Source organism: Pseudorasbora parva, chromosome 22 (assembly GCF_024679245.1).
Source record: "Pseudorasbora parva isolate DD20220531a chromosome 22, ASM2467924v1, whole genome shotgun sequence".
Taxonomy (NCBI): domain Eukaryota; kingdom Metazoa; phylum Chordata; class Actinopteri; order Cypriniformes; family Gobionidae; genus Pseudorasbora; species Pseudorasbora parva.
The window spans coordinates 8138467-8161616 of NC_090193.1; the positions used below are offsets into that span (position 1 = coordinate 8138467).

Genomic DNA, 23150 nt, shown 5'->3' on the forward strand with positions numbered 1-23150 from the left:
TCCTGCACAGCCTGGAACATGTCAAGTGTGTCCATGAGCTGCCATTTTTGCTATCCTCAAGTCAAGTGTCGTTTGTTTATCTGCAGTCGTCCAGATGATTCGCCTCCATCAGTGCCTGACATGTTTGGACAGATGCAAATGTTGTACATATAAATTATCCCCAGCGATTGCGTCACGGTTGGCCTTATGTTGAGAATTACTTATTTACAAGGAGGAGGCAATGGTGTTTGAGACTCACAGTATGTGATGTCCATGAACTGAACTCTTATTATTTCACTCTGGCAAGTTTAATTCAATTTTTCATTCTAGGGCACCTTAAAACTTCAGGTTTCGGGTAAAGTAACCCGAGAACAAAAAGAACTACACAATTTGACAGCTTTACGTCGTGTACGTCACTTCCACCACCACCACGTAAACACATGTAAATACATAAGACGTACAAAATCATATCATATTTAAGGATACCTAACATGTCTGTGATATTTGTTTATTTGTCTTGCCTCAAGCTATAATGCAAATCGATTTTTTTTAAATTTGCAGATTCATCTATGGTAGATTGATATTATAATATTGAGGATATAGTTATTATACCAGTCAAACATTGAATTGAAGTATCATATAGAGTCTGCAAAAAGGTAACCAATAGACTAGGCTAATGACGCTGGCTTGTAAACGTGAGCATCAAGCATTTTGTGTTTGAAAAAAATAAAACCTATGCAATTATATTCATATGACATGCTAAAACATATGCCACTGTACCTGGGATAAAGACATTTCCTATTTATATTTTCATGCTCATATAAATTATGTGGCAAATACAATGTACAATTTGTCATGCCAATAAAGCTCATTGAATTGAATTGACACAAGAAGGTTGCATATGATAGTTAAGCAGGCCATCGTTGGTACTGTGGTAGTCAGTCAATTTAAAACCATGGGTTTGGTCTACTTGAATGATCAATGATTCAGATTTTGAACGGTCGACAGCAACATATACATAAAGTCTATCCATTTCTTTACCCTTTTGAATTTTCATCCTATTATAATAACATTCACACAAGAAAGACTATTCTATTTGCATTTTAGGCTGTGGGATAGGAAAAGGAAAATAGGAAACACCCATGGCACCAGTTTAAGCAACAACAGCTATTACAAAAATTTCATCATGATGGAATGTCAGTTTGTTATGAATTCACAAGAATATACTCATTTCAAGAGAGTTTTGAACTGGATATTTTAACTAACAGCAAAGTCACCGCTAGAGAAAACAAGCATTTGTGTAATTGGACAAGGCTATTTACTTTTTTTTTGCTGAAACTCTTATACATTGAGATATAATCTCGAAGTCTACGAGAATTGGGATAATTATACTAAACTGTCGTGAAAATATATAACAGTGCAAAAAAACTGCCTTAGACTCCTGAGACTTAGGCCTGCTGTGTACCCAAAATACGCTACAAACAAACCTTATTTTATGATGCAAATTCCATAGACAGAAATCCCGGCAACATACACGAGGGGGCGGTACATGATCCTATGATACATTCATGCGCCCCCACGTGTGCGCTCCTTTTTGTGTCTCATTAGTGCGCATGCGCCGAATCGTGACCGCGCACTTGTGTGAGGCGTTTGAAACTTCTCGCCGGTGATTAGCACAGCACTTCAACCTACAGCTAACGGTAAGAGCCTATATATCCATTTCTCTACTCATTATTAATAAACTCACTCTATATTTACTACTAGTCGCTATTAAACAGTGAAATGCTGAATTAACTTGTTTGAATGTTTACGCACGCTGCGCGCGCTGTTAAAGTGAGCTCGATGAAATAACCACATCTAATGCTCATGAAATAACCACATATAATGTAAATAACGGAGGTTTCCGGCTTACTTTTACGAAATTAACCCCATTTGACGGCTTCTTCGTCAATGTTGGTAAACAGAAATGCTGAAACGCTGTTAAATGTGACTATAAGGATGACTAGCATTTCAAAATGCTAACAGCTTTAGCACGTGAATCATGGCCTGAGTTTGTGACTTTAAACTCTCTCAGAAACATCCAAACTGTTACGGTGGTCACCATAAACCAGCAATCTCTCACACACGGATCACAATGTACTGTTTATTCGTTATTTCCAGATAAATACCTGTCAGGCCGTGATAGTAAGCTCGGTCAGAGCAGGCCATGGGTGTGTGTTGCCATCTGTCAAGATTATAAACATCAACAGTTTTCACCATCAAGATACGGGAAATGCAAAATAATCATTAAAGCCCTAAATCCAGTTATCTATTTGTCAGATGCGTCCATATACATAACCTTACGTTTACTTTTTCATCAGCTGATCTGTTCTGTAAAGTATTTTAGTACGCAAGGGATTCAGTTAACTAAATAATAGTTTATATAATTTGACTTTATTGTGAGTTATTACAGATTTTTTTTCAATCAGATTTTCATCAGGTCTGATAAATGGTGCTTTTATTTTTGTAGTAATCATGGAGCTCAATGATGCGAATCTCCAAACCCTGACTGAGTACCTGCAGAAAACACTAAGCCCTGACCCAGCTGTGAGACGACCAGGTAACATTACTATTTCAGAATATTTCAAAATAATAATAATAATGAATGATTTGACCATGAGGAGTTATGTTTGCAGGACTTAACGCTAAGGATTTTTTTCTACTGGCCAAAAAATATATTTTTGTTTGATTTGGTAATGAGCTAGTTATATTTATAAGGCAAAGAAAACGGGTAGCATCATGTTTTTTCAATAACATCAGTTATACTGTGATGAAGATGAATTTTGGGTAAGATTCATAACATATAGTGTTTTGCATGTAAGAGTTTCCATGATGAAAGCATTGATTAGTAGCAGCTAAAGCTAACTTAGCTCTAAAAAAAAGTTCCTGGATGCGGTGTACTAGCTTTTACACATGCATTTTATTATCTAAAGTTAATTTTGCGAAATTTAACACAACAGCGATCAACTTGAGCTTAGCATATTGAGTATTTATCATCTCTACTAATGGCTAAGTGTATAACATTGTAACTTTATGCTAAGTAATGTTATGTTAGCTATATTAGGCAGCTTCATGTGCTCTTGATACATGCTTCATGGAAACATAAACCAAAAAGGAATTTTAGAAATTTCAATTCCAGATGAATATTAGCCTAATATAAAGTTCAAACATTAAAGTAATAAAAAATTTAATATTAAAAGCAATAGAACAAAAATATAAATGTCGTAAGTAAAGTTTTTCATGTCGTTCTTCAGGTATAGTATTCAGATTATTCTGATTTAAAGAGCTGTATGTCCCTTATTGTACAGCTCTTTTGATAGGTTGTTGTTATCTATTTATTCATTTATTTGGGTGTTTTGTGTGATTCCATTTTCTTCAACTGTTTGGTGTTGTGTGAGCCACTGGATGTTTGAAGGAATTAATAAAGTATTCATCAATCAATAATGTTTTCTTGTTCTCATTGGATTCTCCATCTTTAGCTGAGAAATTTCTGGAATCAGTTGAGGGAAACCAGAACTACCCCATTTTACTGCTTACTGTGCTAGAGAAGTCCCAAGAAGATGTCATCCGTGTGTGTTCGGCCGTCACCTTCAAGAACTACATCAAGAGGAACTGGCGCATAGTACGTGTCCTGTTAAATACTTTTAAAACAGTTTGTTGTGTGATAGGTGCTTGTTTGATGTGGATATTCATGAAGATGTTCTCCTCAGGTTGAAGATGAACCAAACAAAATCTCTGATCCTGATCGGACTGCTATCAAAGCCAACATTGTAAATTTGATGCTGACCAGCCCAGAGCAAATACAAAAACAGGTACCCATTTCAGATAACTCATGAGAAGCAGGGGTTAGAATAAAGTTGCTTTTCCTACATACTTCTGTGGTTACTCTTGTTATTTGAAGTGAGTGCTGCAGTTGTAAAATCCACAATACTGGGTTTTTATAAACCATATTTGGGTAACACTTTACAATAAGGTTCATTAGTTAACATTAACTATATTAGTTAAAGGGATAGTTCACTTTAAAATGAAAATTCTGTCATCCTTTACTTACCCTCAAGTTGTTTCAAACCTGTTCCCTGAACACAAGGGAAAATATTTTAAAGAATGTCAGTGACCAAACAGTTAACAGGAGCCATTGACTTCCATTGTATTTTTTTTTTTCTACTATGGAAGTCAAAGGAACGCAGTAAATGCAAATATCGGATACGGGTCACTTTTGAAAAGATGATGTAAGCGGGTCGTCAAAAAAATCGGATGTAGTCACCAAATCGGAATTGTGCATCAAGACCTGCAGTGTAAATGCAGCCTAAGTGGCGTGCAGCAGAGATCGCAAGTTTTTCAGCTCTTCAAATCAGCATAATTCAGTGAGAAATAAAAATAAATGTTATTCTGTATGACGAAATATTTTTCAAACATGTGATAATTAAACTATATTTGTCCAAATATGCATGCTGTTTGGCAAGATAAACAGCGCGCTGACGTGATAAGAGAACATGAACCACCCACGAACATGCTAGCAAATGCGATGCAACTTGCTCTCGGAATTGTAAAAACAAGTTTCCAAGGTTAAAATTGCACATGAACGCCTTCACATTTTTAAACTTGAATGCAATGATTTCGTAATCACGACTTCATAAGTCGGAATTATCAAATTTCCAATGGCACGTGAAGGCAGCATAATTCTAGATCGGGGTAAAAAAAATCTTTTGATTCTTGTTGATATTTTCATCAAAAATATTGTTCATTAGCCTACAGGTCGGTTATTTTGCACTCCTGGCATAAATTAGATTAGATAAATTAGAACGCTTGCAGGTTCGGTGTGCGATTCCTCAAGTTAATTTGACTTTACTGAGAATTGTAGCAAAGGCCTCCACAGACAGCGCCCGCTTACAGCTCGCTCGGCGCCCTTACGTTAATTCATATCAGCATAACGCCTCACTTTCCTCCTTGACTTTTCCGTACGCTGCTTTCAAAACTTCCCAAACATACAATAATGATGGAAGACGAGCCTGTCAGAAGTGACTGTCTCATGCATATTAACTGAATTATCTTGTATGCATACTACAGCGCAGGGATTGGACTGAATGAGCTTTATGTCATTAATATATAATGATAATTGCTCGGAACGGTCGATGTCAGCATGTCCCCAGCAGCCCATACTTGGGCCGAAAGCACACGCTGACGTCAGCATTTGTGACGTTGCTCCAACTCAGCTTTTCAAACCGGAAGACAGAAATCGCTCTGAAAAATGCACACAAAAAAAATGTCACGCATGAATAACGTTAATGAGTACCCTTAGTGTTTTCAATGATGTGCAGCCTATACATATCTGTTTACATTTTTTTTTTTGTTTAAAGTGTTTTGGGGTTTCATGACACTTTAATGTCGTGGCTCTGTCTCCTTGGTAGCGGAGCTCACATTGTCAATTGTGTTCACCAATGTGGAGAGACTTCCTGGGCATAAGTTGCACGTTACATAAACGTTCTTACCTTTCACCTCAGCAAGGGAAAAGTTATTCTCAGTAACGGTAGCAGTGTTGTTACGGGAAACAATAATTAGTTTTTTTACTCATTACCGAAAAAGTACCATTGCCTCTAGGAATTGGGCTGGGGAACTCTGCGCCAGTGATCTGCTCATGTATTGCTAATTGCTGTAGCTATTATTTGTCTTCTCTTCTGCAGCTGAGCGATGCGATCAGCATCATCGGACGAGAGGACTTTCCTCAGAAATGGCCGGATCTCCTGACTGAGATGGTGAACCGTTTTCAGAGCGGAGACTTCCACATCATCAACGGAATTCTTCGCACAGCTCATTCCCTTTTTAAAAGGTATTTGAGATGGATTCAGATAATACGAATGCAATATTGTAGTCCTTTTACATAATGTGTTTGTTTTAATCTCCAGTTAATTATGCAAGTTTTTAGACCCTTTTGTTCCTGACCTTTACGTAAGTTTGATGTCTTAATATTTTGTAATATTTTATGTCTGTTGTCTTTCAGATACCGCCATGAGTTTAAGTCCAATGAGCTGTGGTCTGAGATCAAGCTAGTACTGGACACTTTTGCTCAGCCTCTCACTGAGCTTTTCAAGGTGAGTCAATGAGTGGTTGTAATCTTGTGATTTACTAGTAATTTCTATACATTATATAATTTTTATAATGTTGTATGGAAATTCAAATGTCATTTGTTTTGTTTTTCTTTTAGGCTACAATTGATTTGTGTCAAACTCATGCAACAGATGTCAATGCCCTGAAAGTTCTCTTCTCTTCTCTAACGCTTATTTCAAAACTTTTCTACAGCCTTAACTTCCAGGTAAGTCTCCATTCATTCCTGTCATGACACCTTTTTCACCTCTGTATGTTTTTGCAAGTAACTTCTCGATTTTTCAATCTCTTAAGGATCTTCCAGAGTTTTTCGAGGATAACATGGAGACTTGGATGACAAATTTTCATAACTTATTGACCTTGGATAACCAGTTGTTGCAAACAGATGTGAGTTTTTGTTCATGGCAAAATATGCCGACAGTCGAGAGGAGTGCTCCAAAATCTGATTTCTTTAACCTTAAATAATCAAGATTAACAAGCTAACATGTGTATTTTGCTGTAGGATGAGGAGGAGGCTGGTCTGTTGGAATTGTTGAAATCTCAAATATGTGATAACGCAGCACTTTACGCTCAAAAATACGACGAAGAGTTCCAACCTTACTTGCCTCGCTTCGTCACAGCTATCTGGAACCTGCTTGTCACAACAGGCCAGGAGGTCAAATATGACTTGGTAAGTGTATAATCAGTATGCCTGTAAAATACCATCCATGTTGCGAATTTAAAAGTTTAAAGACTTTAAAATAATGCCTGCCACTAGATTATTTTTTAGTGTTTATAAGTGCTGTTAGTTTTCTTTTAATGGTGCCTGATAATATTATGTCTGTTGCAGCTTGTGAGCAATGCTATCCAGTTTTTGGCGTCAGTTTGTGAGAGGCCGCACTATAAACATCTCTTTGAAGACCAGAATGTTCTCACCAGTATCTGTGAGAAAGTCATCGTTCCTAACATGGAGTTCAGAAGTATGTGTCAACGGGAATCTTGTAAAGGTCTTCTGTTTTCAGGATTTTGGCATGTTGTAAATTGATATTTGAATGTGAACAGGTGCAGATGAAGAGGCTTTTGAAGATAACTCAGAGGAGTACATCATCAGAGACCTTGAAGGCTCAGGTGTGTTGATGCTAAACTATATAGTTTAGGCAGTTAGATTTCCTTATGTCTGTACTAAATGATGCCTTCTGTCATTAGACATCGACACAAGGCGTAGAGCAGCCTGTGATTTGGTGCGAGGCCTTTGTAAGTTTTTCGAGGGCCCGGTGACGGGCATCTTCTCTGGCTATGTGAACTCCATGCTGGCAGAGTATGCCAAGAACCCTGGTGTCAATTGGAAGCACAAAGATGCTGCTATCTACCTGGTGACCTCTCTGGCCTCCAAAGCTCAGACACAAAAGGTGCGTGTTGGGACCAGATATAAATGTTGTTATTGATCAAGCTGGTTTACTTGTATTGCTAATTTTTCTATTCACAAACTTCTCTACATCGTTTCATCTCAATTTCCCCTCCAGTGTTGCAGGTGATCCCAGCAGCGTCATTGTTTTTTCTGTTGGCTCAGTTGCTGCAAATTGTATTTTTATAGTTTATCAAATATTTTACAAATACAACTTTCCCAGTGCCTGTCTTTTGTCACAAAAGGTTGTCAACCATTATAGATATCAGCATCGGCGTCAAATGTTTTGTTGTGTGTATATGTGTGCATTATATAAAATAAAGAACAGGTAAATCATTTTACATACAGTATGCTGTTAATATGACAGCAGCCAAATGGATCTAGCGCAGTGTACTTTATAATTAATGATTTAAAGTTTGAAGCTTGTGTGACCTGTGAGAGCTGAAACAAGATGGTATAATAGCGTTTACCGCCTTTTTGCTATACCATTTACTTTCTTTTGTTTTAAAATAAATAAGTGGCGTATACATTCCAGGGTGGGATTTTTGCTGGAGAAGTCGGGGGACCTCCAAAACGCATTACCATGTGATCGTGGTGGACACTACTGAGCTAGGCTATATGCGTTTAAAAAAGGATAGCCTATTAAAGGTCCACTGAAATTAAAGTTTTTTAGCTTTTAGTATGACTGTGTTAGCCTTAAATTTATGAATAAGCTGGTATGTTCCAAAACTTGGAAAGTTTTGCATTTAGGAGATATAAGCATCAAAATTTACACACTCCCACTTCCGTTAAAACGAATCTCATATTTTGGTGACATCATCGCAGACTTCACTTTCTCGTCAAATCTTCTGTCCAATCAAAATGCTCTCTAGAATCTAAAGCCCGCCTCCTACGCTGCTGAAGCTGCAGCTGACCTCGGTCAGTTGTTAACACATTTACTAATTTCTACATGGTGAAAGGCACATAGCACACTGTATATGAGATAGGAAACGATTCAGTGTAAATATGCTTTCATTTGAGGCGAAAAAAGTCTGTTTTAACGTAAGTTTCACTTACTGCAGCAGTGCACACACCCCAACGGCTCTGGTCTAAATTTAGACTACAGACACGAGAACACAGCGCGGATCATATGCGCGTGTCGGCGCAGACAACAAACATATCGACCCATCTGAATTCTGCACAGAATGCTGCATTTCAAAGCGATATGGAGGAGATTATGATGGTAAACATTTAGAGGAAACTGGCTTTACCAAACAGAGAAGGTCCACTCTTGCGCTCTAGTCAAACTGTATATTAACAAAACGCTATTGGCTGTTTCAAAAAAGGGGAGGAGCTGCTAACAGCTGGAGCCGTTTCGGGGGAAATTACGTCAACACATTGAATAATGCAGCGCGTTTCAAGGCACTTCAGTGGACCTTTAAAAAGGTACAATTGCTCAGTTCAACGTGTTGGGAAATCAGGCATTTTGTCCTGCGTCATCTCTTTTTCAAACGACCCGACCGACTGCGACCAGAATATCATTAAAAATATTTTTGGATGACTTGTAACCGCGGGTGACTGCAGGCACCCATTCGTTTTGGATCAACCCGCGCATCACTGGCGGCCATGCTTGGTGTCAAAGAGCCGCATCCGTAATGATTTAGAGAAATCGAGGCTTACATGTTGTTCAAAATGTCTCACACCTTTGATATGAATTTTTTGAATATGAACTGTAATTCTTTTTACTGCAGTCAGATTATTGGAGACAGTTTTAAGAATAGTTTGCATCTGATTTTTTCTGTTGGTCTGAGCTCCAGTCTAACAAACTTCTGTTTTACAGCATGGAATAACACAAGCCAATGAGTTGGTGAACCTGTCTGAATTCTTTGTCAACCACATTCTAGTAGACCTGAAGTCTCCCAATGGTAATTGACATTTCATTTCATTCATGGTAACACTTTAGTATGGGAACACATTCACTATTAACTACACTTTTTGTGCCTTAAACTCTTAATTTACTGCTAATTAATAGTTAGTATGGTTGTTTTGTAGCATTTAGGTAGGATTGAAGGATGTAGAATAAGGTCAAGGCTTTATAAGGCATTAATATGTGCTGTACAAGTACTAATAAATTGCCAATAATAATAATTTAAACAGGCCTTTGAAACTGACAAAAAGCTGCTCGCGCTGAATTAAAGCCACGGTGCTTTCTGATCAGAATTGACATAAAAAAAATTACACCAATGTGTTGGCCAGCATAAGCAGGAGACAGCCAATTAGGAAACAAGTTCTACATGATATAACTTTTTTTTTAAATACTGTATCCTAAATTGTGGCTAATTCAACTATATGTCATATGCTGAACTAAATTTCTGGAGTGTTAACAATTTAAAGAATAAACTAGAACCGTACAGAACCAAAAACCGTGACCCTAAAATAGTGATACGAAGCGAACTGTGGGTTTTGTGAACCATGCCACCCCTAACACACACACACACACATACATGCTGTAGTTTGTCAGCAGGAACTGTCAGTTTACATTTCCAAATGGTGGTATTGCTAAGAATGGGTTGTTTTCTTCATCCCCTCAGTGAACGAGTTCCCAGTTTTGAAAGCAGATGCCATCAAGTATGTTATGACCTTCAGAAGTCAGGTAAACACTTTATTTTCCATTACATTGTGTGCTTACTACACATGCGTTCTTCATTGTGTGTGATGGTGTGGCTTCTGTCTGGTCCTCCAGCTCCCTAAAGAGCAGCTGTTGGAGGCAGTTCCTCTCCTGGTGTCCCACCTGCAGGCAGAGAGCATCGTTCAGCACACCTATGCTGCACATGCACTTGAGAGACTCTTCACCATGAGAGGAGCCAACAACACCACCCTGTGAGTATATCCAATACAAGACATGAGAACAGGGTGTCCGCAGAGGCTTAAAAAGTATTTAAAGTTGATAAATCCATTTTGGTCAAATTAAGACCCTTGAAAGGTTTTAAAAAGTCTTAATCACGATTTTGAGGTATTAAATTTTGGTCAAGCTTTGGAGTCAAACTCTTTTTTTGACAAAAAGTATTCATGAATATATTTATTTTTATCCCAATAAGTATTAAAAAACAACTGAGTGCTCAGTCTGAGATCGTCTTGAAGCGCGCGTGTCAGTGATGGAAATTAGCACCAGCCAAATGCGGTGATTTTGATTTGTGGCGGTAAACTCGCTTCACCTACGGAGCAAACTGTTTCACCTCTTTGTAAACTTTGTTCAATGCATGCGAGTGCTGCTGTCTGTTCGAATATGACCAGTCGTTTTCACCGCCATCACCCGCGTGAAGACGCGAATAAGGACTCGTTCGCTCTGTGAGAAGATCCGTCACTGTGCATCATCCGAGAGCTCTCACAGCGAGCAAATATTGAGTTCTCTTTCAAGTCTTGCGCTTAAACGGACAAACTCACACAAGAAGTATGTCAACATGTCCATCTTGATGAGTATCCAAGCAGACTTAAGTGAACTTTATACAGTCGAGAAAGACGACGCATATCCTTCCATTAGGTCTTATAGGGGCAGTAGCCTTTACTGCTCTGTTTAATGTCAAACAAAAGAGAAGGACATCACTTACTGCTCTTGATTGAATAGCTTTTGTAAGTTTAATAAGGATTAATCTTTCATTTAAACAGTTAAATATGCAGTTATTTTACATTTGATTACTTTATTCAATTTCTGTACCTTTCTGCAGGCCAATAGGCCTGTGCATTATTTTTTAATGTACACATGAGTGAGGTCAAGTTAAACATTTTAGTTACAATTTTATTTTGTACTGTGCATTGTTGCAATGTGTTAAATATTTGCATAATTTGTAATTGATTTATTATTTGAAACTTTAATATTAATTTATGCAATCGCATGCCTTGATTTTTAGTAACACAGTTACTAAAAGTTACACAGTCATAGCATTAGCCATAAATGCAGTGGTACTTAGAACTGTCATAATTTCTTTCGGTGTTTCGGTTTTCGGCCTTGGTTTCTTCTTTATTGGTTTCGGCCAAGAATTTTTATTTCGGTGCATCCCTACTGACAATGTTCTGCTCGGTATGTCAACACGCTTCAGAAGATGCCAAAACGAATAGTTTTATTGTTGGGACTAAAAACCATAAAACTGGAAGCCGTAAAAGACCACGAATCATCCAAATGCAACATCCAGGTAAAAAAAAAAAGAGCGCACGGAGCCCTACTCATTTAATGAAATGTCTATCAGTTCATGTTTTGTGTGTGTACGAGAGAGAAAGAGAAAATGTCAGTATTTCATTGAGACTTGAGATTAAATAAACTGCTCAAGTATTGTAGAGCTTGTAGTATTAGATTTTGACTCCATACGTCGCAAAACAGATCATTCTACTACAACTGTTTATTAAAGGTTTGTTGCCGATTAGAAGTGTGATAAGGTCTTAAAATATTTTGAGAAGGCCTTTAAAAAGTCTTAAAAAGGTATTAAAATTAACCTGTGAGAAGGGATAATGCTCCCATTTTAAGACTGTTTTTTTTTTCCCCTTCTAAACTAATTCTGTTTTTTTAGCATCACACCTACTGAAATGGCACCGTTCACAGAGCAGTTACTCAACCATCTGTTCAAAGCTTTAGCCATCCCTGGCTCATCTGAGAACGAATACATCATGAAAGGTAAATGGCGGCTTAATTTTCACTGACCGTATTTGTCAACTTTTGTTTACTTCAATATTGTCCTATTTACTCCTTGATCTTTTCTGTTTATCTCTCCAGCCATCATGAGGAGTTTCTCCCTCTTGCAGGATTCCATTGTGCCCTACATCCCCACTCTCATTGGCCAGCTCACCCACAAGCTCCTCCTTGTCAGCAAGGTAAGCCAGTCACTGAATCTGCTGTCCTTGTAAGGTTTTTTTTAAATTCCTGTTAGTGTCCAGTCAATGTGGTCCTTGTCTCAATCCATGGCATTGGACTCACTGGCAGGACGCACAGAAATATCCGTCCATTAAAGGGGACATTTCCCAAGCAGGACTTGATCCTAAAGGCAGGATGGAACACCTCCATGCAAAGGTTTCACACAAAGGGTGTGTTCAGCATAGCATACTACCATACTTTTCAGCATATACTATTTTACTAGTAGTATTTCTCTAGCATGCAAATGATTTGTATGCAGAGAATGGCCACACACTGAATAAAACTGGTGGTAGTGAGGTCATTAGCCAAATGTAAAACTTAATTTAATCATTTAAATGAACTGCAGTAAGCAATATATATGTTTTTGGTTTTAAACAGCCACAACACTGACTTTTTGGATATGTGGGCACCCCATTAAAAGATGAAAAATAAGTTTCTCCTTTTATTATTATTTTTTTCTTTACAGAATCCCAGTAAGCCACATTTCAACCATTACCTGTTTGAGTCGCTGTGCCTGTCCATCAGGGTCACCTGCAAGGCAAATCCAGACACCGTGAGCAGCTTTGAGGAGGCCCTGTTTCCTGTGTTTACGGAGATTCTCCAGAATGATGTACAGGGTGCGTTAACAATTACTGTTTTCACACAATTATTTGTTGACTTTCACAACCATTCAAAGGTTTCGGGTCAAAGTATTGACCCCAAATACAGTTAAAACAGCAATATTAGGATATTATTGCAATTTAAAAACGATTCATTTCAAATATATTTTGAAATTAAATGTATTCTTATGATCAAAGCTGTTTTTTCAGCATCATACTCCATTACTGTCTAAAAACCTAAACATAGGAGCCTTATTTAACCAAAATCCTGCGCTTAACCTCTTGATGATGTGTGTATAGTTTGAGGACCGTCCTGAAGCCTTGTGGTTATGAGCCCTCCCTCTTTTGTCTGGCCCTGCAGAGTTTGTGCCGTACGTCTTCCAGGTGATGTCTCTGTTGCTAGAGATCCACAACAACTCCATTCCCTCCACCTACATGGCTCTGTTTCCTCACCTCCTGCAGCCCATCTTGTGGGAACGCACAGGAAACATCCCTCCACTCGTCCGGCTGCTGCAGGCCTACCTGGAGAAAGGAGCTGCCACCATCGCCAGCGCAGCCGCTGACAAGATTGTGAGTGTCTTGAGATGTTTATGCTAGATTAATACCCATAATGCAGTGGTCCTCACCTAAATACTCTTCCCTTCATATTATTAAAATGTGTGTGTGTGTGTGTATATATATATATATATATATATTTTTTTTTTATCCTTCCCTTCAGCCTGGTCTTCTTGGAGTGTTCCAGAAACTCATTGCATCCAAGGCTAATGACCATCAAGGCTTCTATCTGCTCAACAGTATAGTGGAGCACATGCCTCCGTAAGTGATGCATTGAGGACACAGTTGTGCTGGGCGGTATACTGGTTCATACAGAATATATTTATATTTTGTTGTATGAATTTTGATGATACTGCAATACCGGTAGGCCTATATGTCGCTTAAACAACGCTTGGAACGTGGCTATCAACAACTTGCGTTGTTCGGGTTTCACTTTATTCCAGTCTAAACAATTTTTTGCAGGTAATTTAGTACACATTATCAATATAAATGCTCAAAATAAATACATGATAATACTGTGGATTATTAAGACTAATTCTTACTAACCCCTCTTGTTTAATGGGGTAAGCACACTTCATTCTCATTTCAGAGGTGCTGTGAGTAAATGATTACACACTGATTCGTGAGGTCAGTGTTGGACAGATCAGTTCATTAAAATGAATCGGTTCAAATGAGTCATCAGTTTGCGAATTGGACAAAAGCGAACTCATTATATGTGAACCCAGACTGTTAAAACAACGCAAAAGATTTGTCATCATAGAAAACACAACATAAACCATACTTTTAAATAAACGAAAAAATATCCTTATGTCAGCTGTGTGCAAAATGTCGGTCAAAAGAGGTGCCTTTCTTTAGCACAATTCACATCCAGCACTAATTCAGGGAAAATATTGTGCGAAAGCGCCACGTGGAAAATGGAGTCAGTCTTCCGTCCTTTTACCACTGTGTCAGTTCAGTTGATTTTGATTGATATGTGTGAGTGAGAGGGCTAAGATGGCGATCGTTTTGAAGACAGAGTGTACGTGCGCGGCGCTCTGCTTGTTCTGCCACGCACATTTGTTATCTACATCAATTTATAAATCACAATAACTCATCAAATAAGGCTTTGGTGGGACAAAACATTTTTTGGCGGCCGACAAAAAAAAAAAAATGTAGGAAAAACCCTGCATTCACTATTCCCTACGTTATTGTTCACTTGAATGAGCGAATGAAAACGAGTGCATGAAGTCAGACAGCATTTGTGTGTACATCAGCTGTACACTCGTGATTGCGGTGCATTGTGAGGCTGAATGAGTGCACTCAATAATGTCCACTATCGTTTCAGACACCACAATAAATGGTTGTCCCCTCAAATAATGGTTATAGGGGGCGATTTCGGATTCAGCCCTTGATTACGGCGGAGAATTCAAACTTCACGCGGTGCGCGCATCAGTGAGGTTTCTGAGCGGAGAGCCGCGATGAACCTTCACCACATGGATCATGTATATCAGATTCAGAGCAGAGCGAGTGCGTGTACGTTTTTTATAAACCCGTTTCATATACTCTACTGTGTTCTAAACATGAACTAGCAGTGTGTATGTGTGCACATTTCAGATTTCTCCCTCGTTTTGCTGTTTGTTGTTATATAGGGTTATATTTTTAAAATGCTTAAGGTGCCCTCAGCTCAATACTTTAATATTCATGTCTCTGAAATTAGTGTTTTATTGGTGGTGGTCTCCCCACAGTATCATTTTGTGGGGCTTTGCAAAACTATTAAATCTAGTGTGCAATTTTTCTACAATATTCACTCATGACAGTAAAATAGGGCATTCTAGGCAATCTACTGCAGTATTTTCTCTCTCGATTAGTAAAAAATCTGGTTAACACCTGGTCATGGGCATAGGGTAAAAAAGACCTTTATACACCGTAAAAACAATATAATTTAGAAAATACTGTGATATCAATTTTTGGTCATACCGCACAGCACTAGGACACATGAGTAAAAAAAATTTACATTTCTGGGCTCTATTCATTTTTTTTCTTTTTCCGTTTGAATGCAGAGATTCCATCACTCAGTACAGGAAGCAGATCTTTATTCTGCTCTTTCAGAGGCTCCAGAGCTCCAAGACAACAAAATTTGTTAAGAGTGAGTGATTTCTGTCTTTTTGTTAGGTCACTTGCCACGTATTTAAGTGGTCCCTGTAAACACTACAAATCGCTCACTGTGCTGAACCATCTCTCTTTTCCTCTTCACAGGTTTCCTCGTCTTTATCAACCTTTATTCTGTGAGATACGGCGCCATTGCATTGCAGGAGATATTTGATAGCATCCAGCCAAAGTAAGTGGCTTTGTTATTCTGACTGTTAAGTCAGAATTTTGTAGTGCCATTATTAAGTTATGTTGTTTTCTTTGTTTTAATACTGATATTTTCCCACCCAACTATCTTTGAAAAAAGGCTGTATGTTTGGTTACCTTTTTTATTTATACATTTTAAACCTTCTATTTTTTACAACTTCTCAGGATGTTTGGCATGGTTGTGGAGAAGATCATGATTCCTGAGGTGCAGAAGGTCTCAGGGCAGGTGGAGAAGAAGATCTGTGCTGTGGGCATCACGAAGATCCTCACTGAGTGTCCTGCTATGATGGACACGGAGTACACCAAACTCTGGTAAGACAAGACACAGGCTGTCCTGATACAAAAGCCTTGTTTAAAAAAAAAAAAAAAAAAAAAAAAGTTAAAAGGAAATGTTAAAGGCTGTATGTAAGAATATTATTACTGACTGTGTGAGCACTAGTAGTAACGCAACTTAAACTAAATCTTCCCCTACTTCCTAGGTTGTCTATGAAAGCCTATAGATTGATAATTATTTTAAAAAATGTTTATATAGGATTGAATTTTTTCAATTCAAAGGATGCGACAGAATGGAAGAGGCTCTCGGGAGCGTGTAACCATGACATATGAAATTAATGCTTATACAATGTTTAGGATAATGCAGAGAGAGCTAAACTGTACTGTAGTGTCAATGTTTCATGCAAAGAAAAGGGATTAATTCTAGGGATGCACGATATTATCGGCACGACATCGGAATCGGCCGATAAACGCTTAAAATATAACAATCGGCATCGGCCGATATGAAAACATTATGCCGATATGCCTTGCCGATATGATAACGTGTTGATATGCGCCTGCAATAACTCACGTGGGCAAGGAGTGCTACAGCGATGAGACCATGTCAGCACTGCAGTCATTCTTCAAGTGAAAACAAGAAAATACATTGCATGTACAGTGATTTATATTGACTGTTTTTAAATGCTGCCTTGAATTTCTGAATGCACGTACAGAAAGACGTGACCGTCAGCAGCAGATTTGCCACGTTTTCACAACAAAACTAGCCCAAAACAAGCCCAATCGCGTCTCCCCACTCTCTAGCGCATGCGGCAGCCTCCACAGCAGCAGAAGCTCCTCCAGGTCCTAGTGCCCTCCAGCTAGACCGCTATATATTTATACATGTAGTGGGGGCGCTGTTGTTACAGTAATACAATGAAAAGATGTCATAAATCACAAGCAAGACACTTGTAAATTAAATACTTTTATATACAGTGTATTAATCTGTAATAAAAATTTACGAAATGGATGATGAAAAATAATCCAAGGAGCTCTACAATAATTGTAGAATTAAAAGACAGCATCAATGGATGTCATGCCACCCCCAATTCATGTGCACAAACGTTAAATCCAAAAATACAATATTTAGGTTACAGCTGCATCTGGGGTGAAAAATATCTGACTTTATTATTGTTATTTTCAGAGCTTTTAATATGCTCTTATCATAAAAAGAACTTTATTAACATTTATTTATCTTCAACAAGAATCCTTTTAGTAAGGATACCTCAGAAATCTGAAACCAGATTGAAAAAAAATAGTTTTTGCTCAAAATGGTGTTGTTTCCAAACAAAGGGAAAAAATAAACATATATCGGCATCGGCCAAAATGAGCTGAAAAATATCGGCATATCGGATATCGGCAAAAATCCAATATCGTGCATCCCTAATTAATTCAAACTACAGTCTCACATAACCAGATCTATATAGTCTATAGTCTCAAATATAATACATAATCAAAATATCATAACAGGGTTGGACGATTAATCGGAAAGTAATCAAAAATCAGAATCAGCCATAGTCATTTCCCCCTGATGCTTCAGTTTTGTTTTTGTTTTTTCCTGTTAATACTTTCCACTTAAAAAACATACTACTGCCTTTGTGGTCACGTGACTCCACTTCGTCCAGTAACCTGCATGGAAACGACCTAGTTTAAACATTCAAGTGATTTTTACACCATTCAATATATTACACAATATACAATATGGAAAACAATTATGAAAAGCGGAGCGGCGTCGTGTCTGAAGCCAGATCACTTTTACTTGTCTTTACTGATCCTTGTCAATTGTGTTTATGGCTTGCCAGTTAGAACATTCAAATGAATTTAGACCATTGGATGTGTATAATTTAAAATATTACATTGAAAAAATATACATTGATATATTGTGGCACTCAGGGGCGTGGCCATCTTTTCAGAAGTGAGGGGGACAGAAATGTTGTAATACCATTTTTTTTTAATTGACCGATATAATTTATCACATCTTTTGCTTTTAATTCGTAAAGATATCAAACACTGCTGAACAATAACCACTAATCTATATATTTTTCTCCTTTATTATGACGCCAATTTTATGATGGTTTATGTACTACAAAGACTTGTGCATTAAAGGTCCCATTCTTCGCGTGTTTTCGAAGCTTTGATTATGTTTACAGTGTGCAATATAACATGAGTTCATGTTTCGCGTGTAAAAAAACACAGTATTTTTCACACAATTGACTTATCTGTACAGCGCTGTTTCCTCTCTCCTAAAAACGGCCTGAGGATTTCCTTGTTCTATGAAGTCCCTCCTTTAGAAACACGTAACGAGTTCTGATTGGGCCAGCGCTTCCCGTGTTGTGATTGGACAGCAGCTTCGCGCACTTTGCCCGGAAAGGTCCCGCCTCTTACCATGACGGGGAGATGCGAGCGCTCAATGTGCGCTCTTCTCCACGTGGGAGCGCAACAAGACCACGCCCCCTATTTTGCGTGTTCTTGTGGGCGGAGGGTTAGCCAACAAACGGTTCTAGTGACGTCATTCCTGAAGGAAGTGCAGGGGTGTAGTCCAAACCGGCCGTTCGCTGTAGGCTTTGAAAGGGAACTTCTGTTAAATAAAATATCTCGCTTGGCATTGAACTTTGAGCTTTATAATTTTACAGGTATTATTTATGCTCTAGCAGCAACATTACACACTAACTAAAGTTTGAAAGATGGAATCACGATTTTATGCAATGATATATATATATATATATATATATATATATATATATATATATATATATATATATATATATATATATAATATGCGCTGCATTTATTTAATTAAAAATGCAGTAAAAAAAACGTAATACAGTGAATAATATCTTCACTGTATTACGTTTTTTACTGCATTTTTTAATTAAATAAATGCAATGGTGCTTCTTAATTTTTTTAACCCATTTAAAGATTTGTGGTAAAAAAAAAAAAAAGAGAAATTAATACTTACATTGATCAGACATGCATTAAATTGATCACAAGTGATATTTTTAATATTACAAAAGATAATAATGTATAAAATAAATGCTGTCCATTGAACTTTCTATCATCAAAGAATCCTGAAAAATAAAATGTATCATGTTTTCCAAAACATTTTTAAACAGCACAACTGTTTTCAACACTGATAATAATCATAAATGTTTCTTGATTATAAAATCCTCATATGAGAAGGATTAGTGAAGGATCATGTGACACTGGAGTAATGAGGATAAATTCAGCTTTGATCACAGGAATAAATTACACCAGGCTACTATATATTCAAATAGAAAAAAAGCTGTTTTAAGTTGTAATAATATTTCACAATATTACTGTTTTAACTGTACTTTTGACTAATTAAATGCAGCCTTGGTGAGCAGAAGATACTAAACATTAAAAAATTATTATATTTTATTAATTATTCATGTGATACTTTATTGTCAATAAATGGCCTACATTAAGATGACTTTACAAACACTCATAAAGCTTTGTCGTAATCGTCTGATTGTCGTCGTCACATTTCATCACTCATAACGATTGTTGCAGCTCCAGCGTGACAGTATTAGCCTACTTCTACGAATCCGCTTTTGGACTTTCTGTGAGAGCGCCACCTCATATTTAGATACGAATAAAATGACAGGTCATGCATAATTATTCTTTTGTCTCTGAATTTAAATCTTGATGTATTCACATTGGTTTCTATGTAAATACACTTCCCCGTGACCTCAAGAAGCACGCAATCAACTGTTTCTTAAATAGTAGAAAGGTTTTCAAAACCTTGTATAACCAACAGGTTTCAGAGGGAACTTTTTAAGAATGTTTTCTAACACTGTCTGTCTACGCCAGACGTGAGCCGAGGGACACAACAAAATGATGGAATCCGTTATAATCAGCGGTTCTGTCTACACTGGATGTGACGTGACACATTCCCGATGGTAATCGATGCCCCGTTCTATTTCTGACATACTCCCGATATATTTGTGACTGAGTGTAGACCGTCTCAAGCAACGGTCACATCCAGTGTAGACATGGTGTTGAGGGCATGTGTTTTTAAAACTATTCTGATTTCTTTACTGAGGACAAACATATGTGTCGTTAACCCAAACCTGTATTGTGTTCTTTAGGACTCCTTTGCTACAGGCTCTGATTGGTCTGTTCGAGTTACCAGAAGATGACAGTATCCCAGATGATGAACATTTCATAGACATAGAGGACACTCCAGGATACCAGACCGCTTTCTCCCAGCTTGCTTTTGCAGGCAAAAAAGAACATGACCCCATCGGAGATGCTGTCAACAATCCCAAAATCCTCCTAGCTCAGTCCTTACACAAACTCTCCACCGCCTGTCCTGGAAGGGTGAGTATCACTCCTGGGAAAGATTAGGTGGGGTGGGGTTGTAATCACTAAAATGATTTCAGAACATAGAAGGAGCTCGCTTGTCTCCAGACATGATGAGCTGCCCTACCCAGAATACCTGTTAATTGAATGTGGTCTGTAACAGGTGCCCTCCATGTTGAGCACCAGTCTGCCAGCAGAAGCTCTTCAGTACCTGCAGGGTTACCTTCAGGCTGCCACTGTACAGCTGGTGTAGACACACACCCCCAGACTCCTTATTGCCAAGAAAGGGGACCTCTGGCACTTTCAAGACACCCAAACTGAGACAACCAATGGACTCAACATGAGTGGAGATGTACCGCCCAGTGATGCATGGCCAGATGGAAGGTGTTTTTAAGGGTTTGTTTTAAAGGATTCTGTGCAGGGAATCATGGTTATGCTCATGTGAAGAGGGCTGATCAAATCACTGGGTGTCCTCTGCTGATGTTGGCTTTTTCCAATATGTATGTATTGAAGTCCATTCAACATTTTCTTTTTTTGTTTAGTTTGACGTCTCACTCAACCATACATTTGGCAGTATTTTGAAATGTCGCCTTTTACTAACATTTAACATCACTTGTGAGTTGGCAGACATTTGGTGGCATATTTAAAATCAATGGGAAAACATTTTCCTTGTTTGTTTTTTTCCTGTAGTTTTGGAGGTGTTTTTACTGTATAAACGAGTTTTTGCAACGCAGGTAATGTCTCATGTTGCATGTCATTTACCATGTTTTGTCTTCATGTCTTAGTTTTGCTGCTCTAGTTGTTAATAAATAAAATGAAGCACTTGTTTAACATGTTGGTCACGTTTTGCTTCAAAGACATGCTGGGGGGCTGAAGACCACAATCACTGTATTGTGCTCAGCTGTTCATTACATCACACTAAAGCTGATCTACCGCATTTCACACATCACTGCATTCCAGGAAAGACTGGCGTTATTAATTTTCCACAATGTAAAAATCAAGTTTTCCATTAGTAAAATGAGTTTGACATGCTAAATTTGCCACTCTATTATTGCAGTGTATGTACACTTCTGCCTCATTAAAAAGCCATCTAATCAGATCTTTTTTGTTTTGTTTGTTTTGCCTATTGATTATTTAATGTGGATTACATACAACATGCACTTTAGTAATAAAAGTCCTGGGGTCTGTTCTTCATTGACCTGTTGGTTCAAATTAATTTTCAGATTGGATTAAAACATCTGGATTAAGTTGTCTAAGATTGCTGCGTGTTCTTGTGTTCACTGAAGAGGGCAGATGCATCAATACTCGAAACCACGGTCAGCAATGCAGCGATTGGCTGGTGGCAAGACAACGTAATGACATCATATAATTAAAGACACTGGGCAAACAACTTGACAAATTACACACGCACAAACTATTTTCTGGACCTTTATAAGGAAACAACCAAACCAACAAGTTATAATAGATTAATGATAAATGTTTTATTCCCAATTATTATTTTGTAGTTGTACACATTCAATTTTTTATTTCAATGTTGTAATTAGCACTTCATTTAATCTTTTATTCAATTTGAAGCTGGTTTGTTAAGTGACGGTGTTAATTAAAGTTTCTTAAGGGTCAAGTTCTCTGCATCTCCTGCGCTGCATCAAGCCATCCCATAAAATCTGTCATCACTCAAATGAATGCAATTTATTTAATAAAAGTAATTATTCCATCACAAATAAATCAATTGACTGTGTCTATTAACACATATTTTTTTCAAATATATTTTTATATTACTATTTAAAATTATTGCCCTGGTTCGTCAACAATCAAATCCAGCTTACTGAGTTAGTGACGTATGAAGCCCTGGATATACAAACATAAACTTAACTATGTAGTTAATACATTTACTCCATACTTATATAAACTAACACCAAGAATTACACTATAACAACATCAACATCTTAAAATAAAGTGTGACTAACATTAATCCTGTGGCTGCAGCTCAGAGATTTAATATCCTGCCCTGTTGGCATTAATCATACTTGTATTTGAATATTCATGTTTTAGTAAATGCCAATTATTTATAACATTAACGATTGATCTGGTTGTGAAAGAGATCTATTAATCGGTCATATATGAACAGATTCATTCCACTGTTTCTGCAGTATGTTTTTATGTTCAGTATGGTCGGGTCTAATTTTGCCTCAAACTCCTAATGACGGTTTAATAATAGTTAGTGAGGTAGAGAAGTTTAGGTACAGAGTAGTATTAAAGCATGCAGAATAAGGCATTAATATGTCCTTTATGAGTACTAATAAACAGCCAATATCCTAGTAATATGCACGCTAATAAACAACTAGTTAATAATAGCGAGACCTAGTGTTTTTTTAACACTTTTTGTACAGAAATAAATATATGCTGTCAAATCAATTAAATCACGATTAATCGTTTCCAAAATAAAAGCTGGTTTCCATAATGTGTAGTGTATAATTATGTTTATTTAAATACACATGTATACATGTAAGAAATATTTGCATGTATACTGTTTATGTATATATTACAAATATTTATATATAAATATAAAGCTTTGTGTGTATAAGAAACATAATTATGCTCAGTACACACATTATGTAAACAAACTTATTTTGGATGTAATTAT

At 37.4% G+C, this 23150-nt stretch overlaps 1 protein-coding gene across 1 annotated transcript; it reads left to right on the forward strand.

The window, feature by feature from the left end:
* Positions 1-1546: 1546 nt before the first annotated feature.
* On the forward strand, positions 1547-21337 carry cse1l (CSE1 chromosome segregation 1-like (yeast)). Its single transcript, XM_067431401.1, has 25 exons — positions 1547-1679; positions 2489-2578; positions 3498-3640; positions 3729-3830; positions 5700-5845; positions 6017-6107; positions 6221-6328; positions 6415-6507; positions 6623-6790; positions 6950-7079; positions 7162-7227; positions 7306-7508; positions 9324-9408; positions 10075-10136; positions 10227-10363; positions 12046-12149; positions 12249-12346; positions 12853-13003; positions 13347-13555; positions 13704-13801; positions 15580-15665; positions 15776-15857; positions 16040-16186; positions 20293-20524; positions 20670-21337. The coding sequence occupies exons 2-25, from the start codon at positions 2494-2496 to the stop codon at positions 20757-20759; spliced, it is 2916 nt and encodes a 971-aa protein (XP_067287502.1). The 5' UTR covers positions 1547-1679; positions 2489-2493; the 3' UTR covers positions 20760-21337.
* The last annotated feature ends 1813 nt before the right edge of the window (positions 21338-23150 follow it).